At 35.5% G+C, this 12619-nt stretch overlaps 1 protein-coding gene across 10 annotated transcripts in view; it reads right to left on the bottom strand.

Annotated features, from left to right (window-relative positions):
- RAPGEF6 (Rap guanine nucleotide exchange factor 6) overlaps window positions 1-12619 on the bottom strand; it is a 204212-nt gene that overhangs the window by 39900 nt on the left and 151693 nt on the right. For all 10 annotated transcript variants that reach the window (XM_070517465.1, XM_014827310.3, XM_044780408.2 and 7 more), the window contains 3 exons: window positions 12273-12430; window positions 4459-4699; window positions 2426-2809 (listed from right to left, as the gene is read on the bottom strand). In XM_070517465.1, coding sequence (XP_070373566.1) covers window positions 2426-2809; window positions 4459-4699; window positions 12273-12430 — 783 coding nt within the window. The remainder of the gene's footprint in view (window positions 1-2425; window positions 2810-4458; window positions 4700-12272; window positions 12431-12619) is intronic.

Below are 12619 nucleotides of genomic sequence, written 5' to 3'. Positions count from 1 at the left end.
ATAGTAGACTCACAAAAGATAAAGAAAAGGGAATCAGAGCAGACCATCACGGAAAATCACCAATTCATAAAGGAACGCAGCATGAGAATATAAAGGGAACCAGAGAATTGCAAAGCAGTCAGAAAACAATTAATAAGACAGTACTAGTAAGTCCTTACACATCAATAATTACCCAATGTCAATGCAACAAATTCTCCAATCATTCTGCACAGAGTGGCTGAATGGATAAGAAAACCAAGACCCAATTATATGCTGCCTACAAGAGACTCATTTCAGCTGAAAGGACACACCTAGGCTCAAAGTTAAGCAATGGAAAAAGATATTCCATGCAAGTGGAAACCAAAAGAGAGGAGGAGGAACTATATTTATATCAGACAGAAATAGACTTTAAGCCAAAAATGGCAATAAGAAACAAAGAAGGTCATTATAAAGAGGTCAATTCATCAAGAAGATGTAACAATCATAAATAAATGCACCCAACATTGGAGCACCTAAATATATTAAGCAAATACTTAACAGACCTGAAGGGAGAAGTAGACAGCAACACAATAGTAGGGGACTTCAAGATCCCACTTTCAGCAATGGATAGATCACCCAGACAGAAAGTCAACAAGGAAATGTTGAACTTGAACCCATACTTTAGAACCAACGGACCTAATAGACATATACAGGTCATCTCATCCAACATCAGTAGAATACACATTCTTCTCAAGCACGCATGAACATTCTTCAGGACAGATCATAAGACAAGCCACAAAACAAGTCTTAGCAAATTTAAGATGACTGAAATCATACCAAGTATCTCTTCTGACCACAATGATGTGAAACTAGGAATTAACAAGAGGAAAACTAGAAAATCTACAAATATGTGCAAATTAAACAACACATCCCTGAATAACCAATGAGTCAAAGAAAAAATCAAAAGGGAAATAAAAAAATCTCTAAATAAAGGAAAATGGATCTGCAACATACCAAAACCCATGGGATGCTGCAAAAGCAGTTCCATGATGGATGTTTGAAGTAATAAATGCCTACATTAAGAAACAGATCTCAAATAAGTTACCTAATTTTACACATCAAAGAACTGGAAAAAGAAGAAACTCAGCCCAAAGTTAGGAGAAAAAAAAAAAGTAACAAAGATCAGAGCAGAAATAAACAAAATAGATGCCAGAAGAACCACAGAGAAGGTCTATGAAACTAAGAACTGGCTTTTTGAAATGATAAACAGATTGACAAACCTTTAGCTAAACTAAGAGAAAAAGAGAACTCAAAAAAATAAAATACACTATTTAATTCCAGGCAGAACTGATTCATCTGTGTCATCTCTGCTGAAAAGTTAAAATGTCCTTTATATTCTTTGACATATTTTAATATAAAATTTAAGATATGAATACCAAGCAATTAACTTTACACAAAGTACTGAAAATGTGTATAATAAAATGTTCCTTATAACAAAACAAACCTCTTAACCAAAGCAAAGCTTCTTAACCAAATCCCAGGCCATCCTTATAACCGTGTCTTGGGGCTACTGTCCACCACCTTCTCTCAAATCACTCTCTCTCCTTGGCTTTAATGACAATATTATAACCGTGATGTTCTACCATTTCTTGTATTGATCCTCCATCTCTCTGGCTAGAGACTCTCTTCTTTACCCCCACAATGAGAATGGTCCCTAGGTAAGGTTTTTAGCCCTCTACCATTTTCTTTCTACACTCTCTTTTCATACAGAGATCCCTCTCGGTGTCAATCAATTTTCTTCATTGACTACTCCAAAATTGACCCTATTTTCAAATTCTGTACTCCATACTTCCTGTACAAATAGTTTCAATTTCTAGCCTTCCAAGTGTTCATCAATGGCATCTTTATTACCCATTTTAGACCCAGCTGTTAAAAACTGTGAGGTAGGTGGTGTAATTCCTGCATTTTACAGATGAGAAATTTAGTCTTTAATTTTCTATTGACACACTGCTACTACACAGGAGAGGCAGGATTCAAACACAGGTGCAGCTGATTCTAAAGGTAACTCTGTTAATCTCTATTCAATACTCCTCTACGGATTTTTCAGCGCCAAATCACAGTGAGGCAGGTTCTGAAAGATGCAGAGTACAGAAGTCTTATGATAAAGACCAGCTGTTGGGCACACATCAAAAGAGGGCACATCCATCAAAGAGGGAGAAAGGAAGAAAAATGGGAAGGCAATAACCCATATTCACCAAAAAAAAGTCTAACTGATAAAAAGATGGAAGAAACAAAAAAGAGGAAAAGGTAGTATCACCAGAATGGAAAATGTTAACTCTAACAATACTTTAATAAAAATATATTAACTGAACTTTTCTTCTCCTAGTCATTTAATACCTAAGCAGAACATCTAATATCAGGTCTAATATCATGACAAAGCCATACACAAATATTTGTACAAACTTACCTGATTATTGCAAACATGGAATTGAAGTTCTTACATTCTTGACAATGAAGTGCAATTTTAATAAAATGCTTAATAAGCTTCATTCGTTTGAGTTGATTTGATTCAGTTAAAATCTCTGTGGCAACCCAGAATGTCTCTTGGTTTACAATGTCCTCAAACTCTTTCAAATGAGTATTTCCTGTTTTGGAATCTAACTTAAAAAGGTCATCAATGTATTCAGTAGGCTCAATATTACGAAACAAATCAAAGTCCCTCATTGACAGCTGAGTGGCCACCTCAATGGTACTGAGCTGAAGCATGGATAATTGGCTTTCCTTAACTAGTTCTTGAGCATCTTCATCTGAACATAAGGTTTCTGTCTCCATGTTATTTTTTAAATAATACCTAAAAGGAAAAAAATTGTTTTGTAAGTGATTCACATTTATAAGAGCACTTTTGCTCTTTGTTATTGTTGTCAAAATATCATTATATTGGTAATAATGTTGCCAAGACGTTAGAATATTCACTTACAGATGATATGGAAAATTACCATTTTAAACAAGACGACTTTAAAGATGTTGTCCATTATTCTGCTATGTGACATCTATTATTTTAAAGAGTAAAAATAATGTTGATTATGCTATGAACTTAATCATTTTATTAAACTACTCACACAATGTGTCAACAATCGTGCATATATTCTTGAGGATAAAAGCTGTCTGATGGCTCTATGAGGGTATCTGACACAGAGTAGGTGCTATATAAATATTTGTTCACGGACAGCATGAATAAACACCTGAATCAAGACTGTTTACATCTCTATTCAGGACTTGTTACTGAACTCATTTCCTTCTTTAATTCTAAATTTCTAAGAGAAGCAAAGAAGAATAAAAGCCATAAAGGACGGGAAACTCTTCCACTAATGATTTCTCCCTTGTTAAATACAAAAACCTTGTTCCAGCAAACTGCATGGATCAGCAATCATAAAAAAGACCATTTTTCTTTCTTCTTTTTAGATCGACAATTCTACAGCTCTTAAAAGCTAAGAGACAGGTTTCACAATTATGAAATATCTTGCACAGGGTTGTCGCTAGGGAGAAAAGGTAATATATCACATGTAGCTTTTAATTCATTCTTTTCTAATATACAGCTTGATCTAAGCCTAAGTTTGTCTCCATCTATTTTTTACTGTCAAGGAACTACATCTCTTCTTCTTCAGCCTTTTTACTGTCCACGTGCCCAAGAGAATACCATAAATAATAGTGTTGAGACTCATTATACTATAGATGATAAAATTATATCTAACATTTATAGACTGTGTTATATTTAATAACTCACTTAATATTTACAACATTCCCGTAAGGTAGGTTCTATTATCACTACCCTCATTTTACTGATGAGGAAATTCAGGCACAGAGAAACTAAATAACATGCCCAAGGCCACAAAGCCAGAGTTGGGATTTGATTTTGGGTAGTCTGGCTCCGTGGTCTATGCTCTTAATCACTATGTATAGCCAGCAAAGCAGAGATAAGCCTCTCTCTCTTAATGGCTACTGTGATGGGCAGTCATTTTAAGGTTTCCAAGGATCTCCTTCTCTGTGTGAATCTAGGCTCACTAAAAAGATTACACTATTCTCAGAGAAAATCACCAGAGTAAAGAACAAATGTACCACTCAAAAAATGTTCTAGTTGATCAATTTTCAGAGCACAAAAATTTAAACATTTTCCTGCATATTCATAAAAGGAAAACTTAAAACAGGGATCTGACTACATGAGTGGTTCTATGGCTTTATTTTAGCAGGAGGGCTAAAATATTTTACCAGTTGTCCTCCCTTTCCTTCTCCCACTTTTGGGCAGCCCTTGGAGTGCTAACACTCCAAGATTACATTTACATGGTTATGGAGACAAAAAAGCTGATAAAAGAGAAATCCTACTTTAATTTTAGAGAGAACTCGGTGGTCCTAAAACATGTTTCTACTCAAAATATCTGTTTTAACACAGAATCTTCAAAAACGCATCTAGAAGTAAGTACATTCACTAATAAGCACATTCACCTTCCATTGAGCTGAATTCTATCAGCCAATTTGGAGAACTGGTCTGGAAGTCTTCGCTGTTTTATAACACCCTCAGGAGTAACAGAAACTTCACAGAGAGAATATGTGTCAGATGCACCAGACAAACCAAATTCATGAACAGCATGAGAAACAACTTCTTTAGCTGTGGTGTCTTTACTGATGATAATGTAGCAACTCTGTTGATCTGCTTTGAAAACTCTTATAACTTGATCAGGAATATCTATATAAATACAAAAATGTGCCTTGTTATTTTTGAGAAAATTACTTTTAAACTCTTCAAAAAGTAATTTGGAACACAATGATCCCTCTAAACAGTGAAAAATAAATTTCTATTTAAGGAGGTTAACAGACATCAATTGTTGCATTTATTGATAAATAAATTTATCTTATCTTTTCAGGTGACAAAATACTAATACATGTTCACAGAAAAACACAAACAAAATGATAAAAATTAGGGTCAGATACATCCATACAATTTGGAATCCACAGTTTTTTTCGTTTACTATAAACATTTTGATGTCATTAAAAATTTTCCTACAGGGGCCAGCCCCGTGGCCAAGTGGTTAAGTTTGAGTGCTCTGCTTTGGTGGCCTGGGGTTTCTCCGGTTGGGATCCTGGGCCAGGACATGGCACCACTCATCAAGCCATGCTGATGTGTAGCATCCCACATGCCACGACTAGAAGGAACCACAACTACAAGTATGCAATTATGTACCAGGGGGCTTTGGGGAGAAAAAGGAAAAATAAAATCTTTAAAAAAATTTTTTTCTACAACATAATTTTTTTAAAAATATTGTTACAGTTTTTTTTATAAAGATTTAATTTTTTTTCTTTTTCTCCCCAAAGCCCCCCAGTACATAGTTGTATATTCTTTGTTGTGGGTCCTTCTAGTTGTGGCATGTGGGACGCTGCCTCAGCGTGGTTTGATGAGAAGTGCCATGTCCGCGCCCAGGATTTGAACCAACAAAACACTGGGCCGCCTGCAGCAGAGTGCGCGAACTTAACCACTCGGCCACGGGGCCAGCCCCCAAAATAATTTTTAATGGAGGCAAAGGACTCGATAATATGTACCTTATATTTTTTAATTATCCAAACCCTTAATGATGGACATTTAGGCTGCATACCGTTTTCTTTTATCATAAATATCATTATAATAAACAATCCCCGACCCCCCCACTAGATAAATTTTTGCAGGCAATCTGATTATTTCTGCAGAGAAAATCCAAAAGAGAAATGCTGAGGTAGATGGCATGCATATTTTTAGGTTTTTGAAATACAATCCCAAACTGTTCTCCAGAGAGGTTATAATATTTTATAATCCCAGTGTAAAAGAGCAATTTTAGTCATACTCTTATCAAAACTGTGCATTAAATGTTAAATTTTTTTTTTTTCCATTTTGAAAGCCCTATGCTTTTCCTTCCTCCAAAACCATGTCATTATTTTATATTTCATTTCTTTGGCTACTAGTGAGATGCACTAGTTTAATGAACCATCAATATCCTTCTTTTCAAAACTATCTTTTAGTATTCTTTGTGCTTTTTCCTACTGAATTATACTAATTACCAACACTTAGTCTACTATAAAGTGCCATGTGTTTTCAGTTTTTATATTCTATTTACTTATTTTAATGCAGGAAAATTTTAAATATTCATGTGGTTAAATTTCAGACTTGGCCTCTGTGGTTTCTGCTATTAGTAGATAAATTCCACCTCAAGATAAGCACATATAATGATATTTTCTCCCCTTCTTCTATTTCATTTTCTTGTCATACAGCATTGTTCTAAAACTTTCAGAACAATGTTCAATATGATGACAGTGGGCTAATTTTTAATAGAATTAAATGTAAGTGAAAAGTGATCTGGCAGCATGAATTTTTCATTACAAAATTTTTTCTCTTTTTTAAAATTAGGAAAATGTACTACTGTGGACTTTTTTGTGTGTGATGACTGAAGTTGGGGTGGATTGGGGAGAGTTTGGTGGCTCAAGTAATTGTATACCGTTTGTCTAGCATTACCTTCTTACCATTTATAAATTGTTAACTTTTATAGAAAAAGAAAAATTAAAAATTTGTCTCAAAACCATCTGTGGTATAATTCTGGCTAAAGGAAAGAAGACAGTAATGAAATTGATGTGGTTGGAAATAATTTCACAGAATAAGGTACACTCCCCCACCCCCTCACTCTGGTCTCACCCTTGAGGCTGATTGACTCCCAGGACTGGAAGATTCAACTGAATATATGTGAAAACAATTCCAGGGAGGAGTTGTCTTAGTCAACAGATGGTGAATGTTGCAGGTCCACTGTCAAGTTGCAAGCAGAATGCTTCATCTAGTCAAGCCCCTTTTGTAAGATGTATGCACCAAATTCTCTTTTCTTGATGCATGCAAATATTTGAGCCACCAAATGCCTCTTGTTCATAGTTCTCTGCAATGAGTCAATTCTTAGGGTGCTGCTATCATCATCAGGTTTCTAAATCTACAAGGCTTAAGGTGAGACTGTTTTATGATTCACCAAAATCAGAGAGGCTTCTCTACCCTAGGCTAGAAAATGACTGCAAGCAGACGAAAATTTCAGTTTGCCAAGAGAGATACTGGACAAAAGGGTTTCATTATCTCTTTTAACTCTACAAAAGTTTAAACAACACATTGTTACCTCTACTGTTTCTACCCTCTTTACAAAATTAGGTCTTAGTGGTCTGGAGCTCTAGAATTGGATCTGTTTACTGGAACTTTGGAGGCTGAGCCTCAGCCAGCAGGCCTCGCTGATCTTGAAGGAATAGGGAGATGTTCTGATCCCTTTTATTAATTTCTTCAGAGAAATTTATTCACAAAGATAGACTGAGAATTTGCACACATTTCATTTTCTCTTCTCTTGCTGCCAACATACATAATATAACATCATCTGGGAAGGAATAGAGTCGTGTATCTTGCTAAACAGTGTAAAAAAAGTGATACTCTGTTAAAGCCATTATGTCCCATGCAAAGGACAAACTGCTATAAAGTAACATCAGAGGGATTCAGGCATCATAAAAGGGTACCTCTAGATCAGATCCACACATGAGATTATCCAAAGGGCACTCCATAACCCAAACCCTGATGAGTCTGCCAAGGTAGTAAGTGCCAATTTGGAAATCCATTTGAGAGACATCAGAGGAAAAAATTTCTCTGCACTAATATCAGTGTAAACCTCCTTTTTTATTTTAGAATTGTTACATACATAATACATACATATTCTTTACAAATATGTTTGTTGCTAGAGGGAGAATATCATATATGCCAAACATAATACTTGGCACATGGCAGACACTCAAATGTTAATTGATTAGATGAATGGTAAATATAAGGTTAGTATAAAGTTGAATCAAGAAGGAAAAATGATGTAATCATTTCAAATTTTAGGTAAGGAGGTAGAATGCACATAAAAATATAATCCCATAGGGCAAAACAGACATTTAAAAAGAATCTTGGAGGAGTACAGCATTTATTAGTTTTATGATTCATACTTTATTAATAAAATTCTTATATAAAAGGTAAATGAATTCATGAATAGGAATCTCAGATATCTGGACTTTCAACCCAAAGGCAAAATTTCTAGAGTGCCAACTATAATCTTGCATGAGTAAAATTAAATAATGAAATACCTGAAGGATGCAGGTATTGACCCTAAGATTACACTAACAATGGGAGAATATTTTAGGTATTTAAGACAATCCTAAAAAAATCCCCAAAGACTACCTTTTCATTCTGCTTTAAATTGTTAACTGATGAACAAATATTTATGGAGTGCTTGTTATGTGTCAACAGTGTTGAGGTGATGAAGATACAGTAATAAATGAGATGGACAAAGTCTCTGCTCTCAGGGACTTGCTTATATTCAAGAGAGTAACGGGTGGTACAAGGAAAGACAGACAAGTAAGTAAATAAGACAACCCGTATAGCGAAAAGTGTCATAAAGAAAACACAGGGTAGTCGTATAACAGTACAGATCAAGGATTGGTGAACTTGTTACATAGAGAGTCCGACAGTAAATATTTTAAGTTTGTAGGCCAAGAGGCAAAACAGACGATATTTTGTAGGTACTTATATATCAGGAGGGGAAACAAATTTCCATAAAATTTTTAACAAAATTTAAAATATAATAATAATGCAAACATAAAACATGTAAAGATATGTAAACACAGAGGTGTAGGCAACACTGTAAATGTCCATTGAAAGGGGACTGGTTAAATGTTAACACTATCAACTGCTTAAAAAATTTTGGTAGAACAATACATCTCGATACAGAAAAGTACTCAAGGTATATTGCTAAGCAAAATGGGCTAAGTGGAGGAGAAGTACAGCATATCATTTGGGGTGAAGGGAATGGTATAGACATTTTTTTTCCTACACAGAAACTTCTGGAAGAATATACAATTAAATGAACAACTGTTAATTCTAAGAAATGGAGTAAAATAACTCAGACTTGCAATGCAGAAAAAAATTTAAAGTTTACTCAAAGTTTAAGAAATCAGGGTTGGTCCGGTGGCGGAGCAGTTAAGCGCACATGTTCCGCTTTGGCAGCCCAGGGTTCGTCGGTTTGGATCCTGGGTGCGGACATGGCACTGCCTCTCACGCTATGCTGTGACAGGCGTCCCACGTATAAAGCAGAGGAAGATGGGCACGGATGTTAGTTCAGGGTCAGTCTTCCTCAGAAAAAAGAGGAGGACTGGCAGCAGTTAGGTCAGGGCTAATCTTTCTCAAAGAAAGAAAAAAAAAAAGAAAAAGAAATCAAATAAAAGGCTTGTGCCTTTAAAATGAAAAAGAGTAAGCCAAAAGTTCCACACGCAGACTCAGAAAACTTCAATTTCAAAATCCTTTTAGCCACACTCCAAATTCTTCTAGGCTTCATCTCGTATTAGGTCAAAAATTCCAAAAAACTTTTCAGAAGTTATAGAATAGTATGTATACTCTGATTCTATGAGTATAAAAACATATATTCAAAGAAAATGACTAAAAGAGTACACACCAGTTTATACCGGCAACCTTATAAGTGAATAGAAAAGTTCTGCTTCCTACTTCATTGAATTCTATATCATTTGACTTTCAAAAACTAATAAAATGCTGCAAACAAATCTAAGCACTAGAATGAATACAATCAAGATACTTACAGTAAAAACCAACAGCTGTACGCAGCAAAAACAAAGCAAAACCATAAAAAAGTCAGTAATCAAAAGCAAACTAACAGGTCTGTAGCTTTGTCCCCACTTTCTAATAACTTAAACATGCAGTATAAACATGGCTGAGATCAACATTAATATGTTAATCAAACTCAGTTGACGTTATATATGTATTGCAATATACATACGTGACATACACAGCTAACCTAAAATTCAGTGCTGTCATATATAATTTAAGGAGCTGAATTGGGAATTGGTAATGAATATCTTATTCAACATAAAATGGCACTATAAAAAGTCTTTCATAAAGTTGCACATTTTGGGGTTTAAAACTATAACATATAAGTTAAATACCTATCTTATATGTGTTCACTTATATTGCTGGTATGGACACAGGCTGCAGACTGATATTCTCTGAATAGATTTTAAAAGTGCATCTTCAGCTCTTTAAACATGTTTTCAATGAGAGAATTATGCAATCAATCTGAAATCAAGCTGAGCAGCACCTCCTCTCCACAGATCTGACTTTAAGTGCCACGGGGCTTCCAGTGTCTAAATTTCAATGATTCCAACCTCTTCCCCTTGTTCCCCCAGCAAAATCCCCAGTTTACTTCTCTCTCTCTCCTCTCCTTAAAACCTACCCCTTACTCCCTCAGCCCCACTTCTGCATATACCTATGGCAAAAGGACAGACATAGAAATCAGTCAATCTATAAATCATGTCCCTAAACACTAGTCACGAAAGGATGCATATTTAGTTTGTGCTTTTGGTAGAGTGAAAATATTTTATTTGTGAGTGTAGTGTAAGAAGGATCGCTGTGGAACACATACATACAGACATGGAAATAAATTCCCATGGTGCTTACATGACAAGCAACAGAGAGACAACGAAAATGTGCTAGAGTTTTCTGGAAAAAGAGGGACTGATTCTGCAGCAGAGGGACCTGGGTTTCCCAGATGAGGTAACATTTGAATTCAGCACTGAGGAGTAAGAAAAATTTCATTAGATACGCAGGGAGAGGACAACACAGGAGGCAAACAGTATGGACAAAGAAAGAGTTTTGAAGGTACATGCTACACTCAGGAAAGATGGATGAGGTGACAATGGGGAGAATGGCAGAACAAGAGGCTAGAAGAGGTTTATAATTATGCCTTGAAAACTGGACACTGGCAATTATTAAGTTATTGTCTTTAGGCTCCTGACCCACTTGGCCTTGTCATGATGGGGCTGAAACTCTGCAAACCACATTTCTTCTTTGCCAAATGACTCTCTCTTAGGCTCTGCCAAAAGAGGGCACCAGAGGTAAACCGCAAGGTTAGATGAAGAGACTTGCTGCTCTGTTTTTTCATAGGAGCTTTTTATTTCTATATCACTCCAGGAAAACTTTCTTCAGCCTGGTAGTGGCATTTCTTTCATGTACCAGATGCTGAATCCAACCTGCAGTTTTCCTACCTCTGTGATACCTCAATGCTTGCTTTTTGACCCTTTAAAAATGGTAGTTAATTTATACCTTGGTGACAATAACTTATACTAACTTCTGATCAAATATCTGGAGTGGTTTCTATCTCATGACTGAATCCTGACTAACACAGAAACCACTAGAAATTTCTAAGCAAAGCAATGACTCACTAAAATCTTTGTTCTAGAAAGAACACTGGTAGTCACATAGAGAGTAAGATGTGTCAAAGACGGATTACTGTGTGTAGTTAATCTCTCTAGTGTTAAGAGGCAATTGAAACAAAAAGAAAGAAACAATGTGCAGAGAGACTTTCGTTAAACTGCATTCTTATCCTATCCTAGAGTTTTTATTTAAGTTACTATAATAAAACATAAACTTTACCACTACACTTATATTTACTCCTTTCTAATACTGAGATTTACGTAATCAAGTTTCCTCCCTTTTTATGCCAGCTGCTGGGAACTTCAGATTCAAAACTAAAACTGAATTACAACTACGCTGATCTTTGTAGAGTTATTTGTTTCCCTCCCTTGCTTGGACCCAATTATATATTTCAGTTCTTAATTGCATGTGTCTTTTATTGAAAGTCATCTTAAATCCTCTCAAGTGATGGATATATAAACAATTCTTCAAAGTCTAAGCTGTTCTTCCTTGTAATGAAATTTTAGATTACACAGCTAAATGACTATTTCTGGCTCTGCAGATGTAGAAAAATTAACTTGATGTCCCAAATTGAAAGTACGAACACCAATGAAAAAGACACTATAGTACTTTAGTTCATAATATATGACCAAAAAAACTTTAGCTTCAGGCGTTGAGGGGGAAATCAATGTTTCTAGAGAATTACTAACACATTTCTGTACATCACAGAGGAAGATAAATGAGGCCACTTAGATTAAAAAAAAGTATTTCTGCTTTCATTCCACTGCTCGGATTAGGGTTACCAAGAGATATGTAAATATGATCTCTTTTCTGTGTACTTTTATTTCATATTGGAGGAAGAATCACTCCAGCTTAGACAAAAAGACATAATCTTCTCCTTAGCTTTTGCATGAAGTCATAAGCTGGAGGTGAGATAAGAGGGCTGCAAGCAAATTTAGTATTTGTTGCACAGGGCTCAACCACCTATTTGTCCACGTGGTACCAATATGGCTACATAAAAATCACAAACAAAAATTACCTGAAGGATTGGAAAAATCCAACATGCTGGTGGTAGGCTGCAGGAGATCAGGGCTGCTGGATGACAGTGTTCCAGGAATAGGCATTATAGCCAAACTGTGCCTACAGTGTCTCGTTCCCACAATGCTGTCGTCTTGTGACTGGCTCAGGCCTCCATCACTTCAAAAAAAGCCATATATCACTTTGAAGTATTTGAGGGTTCTAAATAGTAAACATTTCTGTTCTCTGTGCACTAAGGCATAATAGAACCAATTCAAAGTGGTGATTTTAAAAATTAGATTGAAATATTACAGCAATTTAAAAATTAAGGACAACTAATAATGAAAATGGTAATAAAATATATTTTTA

The sequence above is a fragment of the Equus asinus genome, chromosome 9 (genome assembly GCF_041296235.1).
Source record: "Equus asinus isolate D_3611 breed Donkey chromosome 9, EquAss-T2T_v2, whole genome shotgun sequence".
NCBI classification, from domain to species: domain Eukaryota; kingdom Metazoa; phylum Chordata; class Mammalia; order Perissodactyla; family Equidae; genus Equus; species Equus asinus.
The sequence above is the reverse complement of the archived record's forward strand: the minus strand, read 5'-3'. Positions and strand labels throughout refer to the sequence as shown.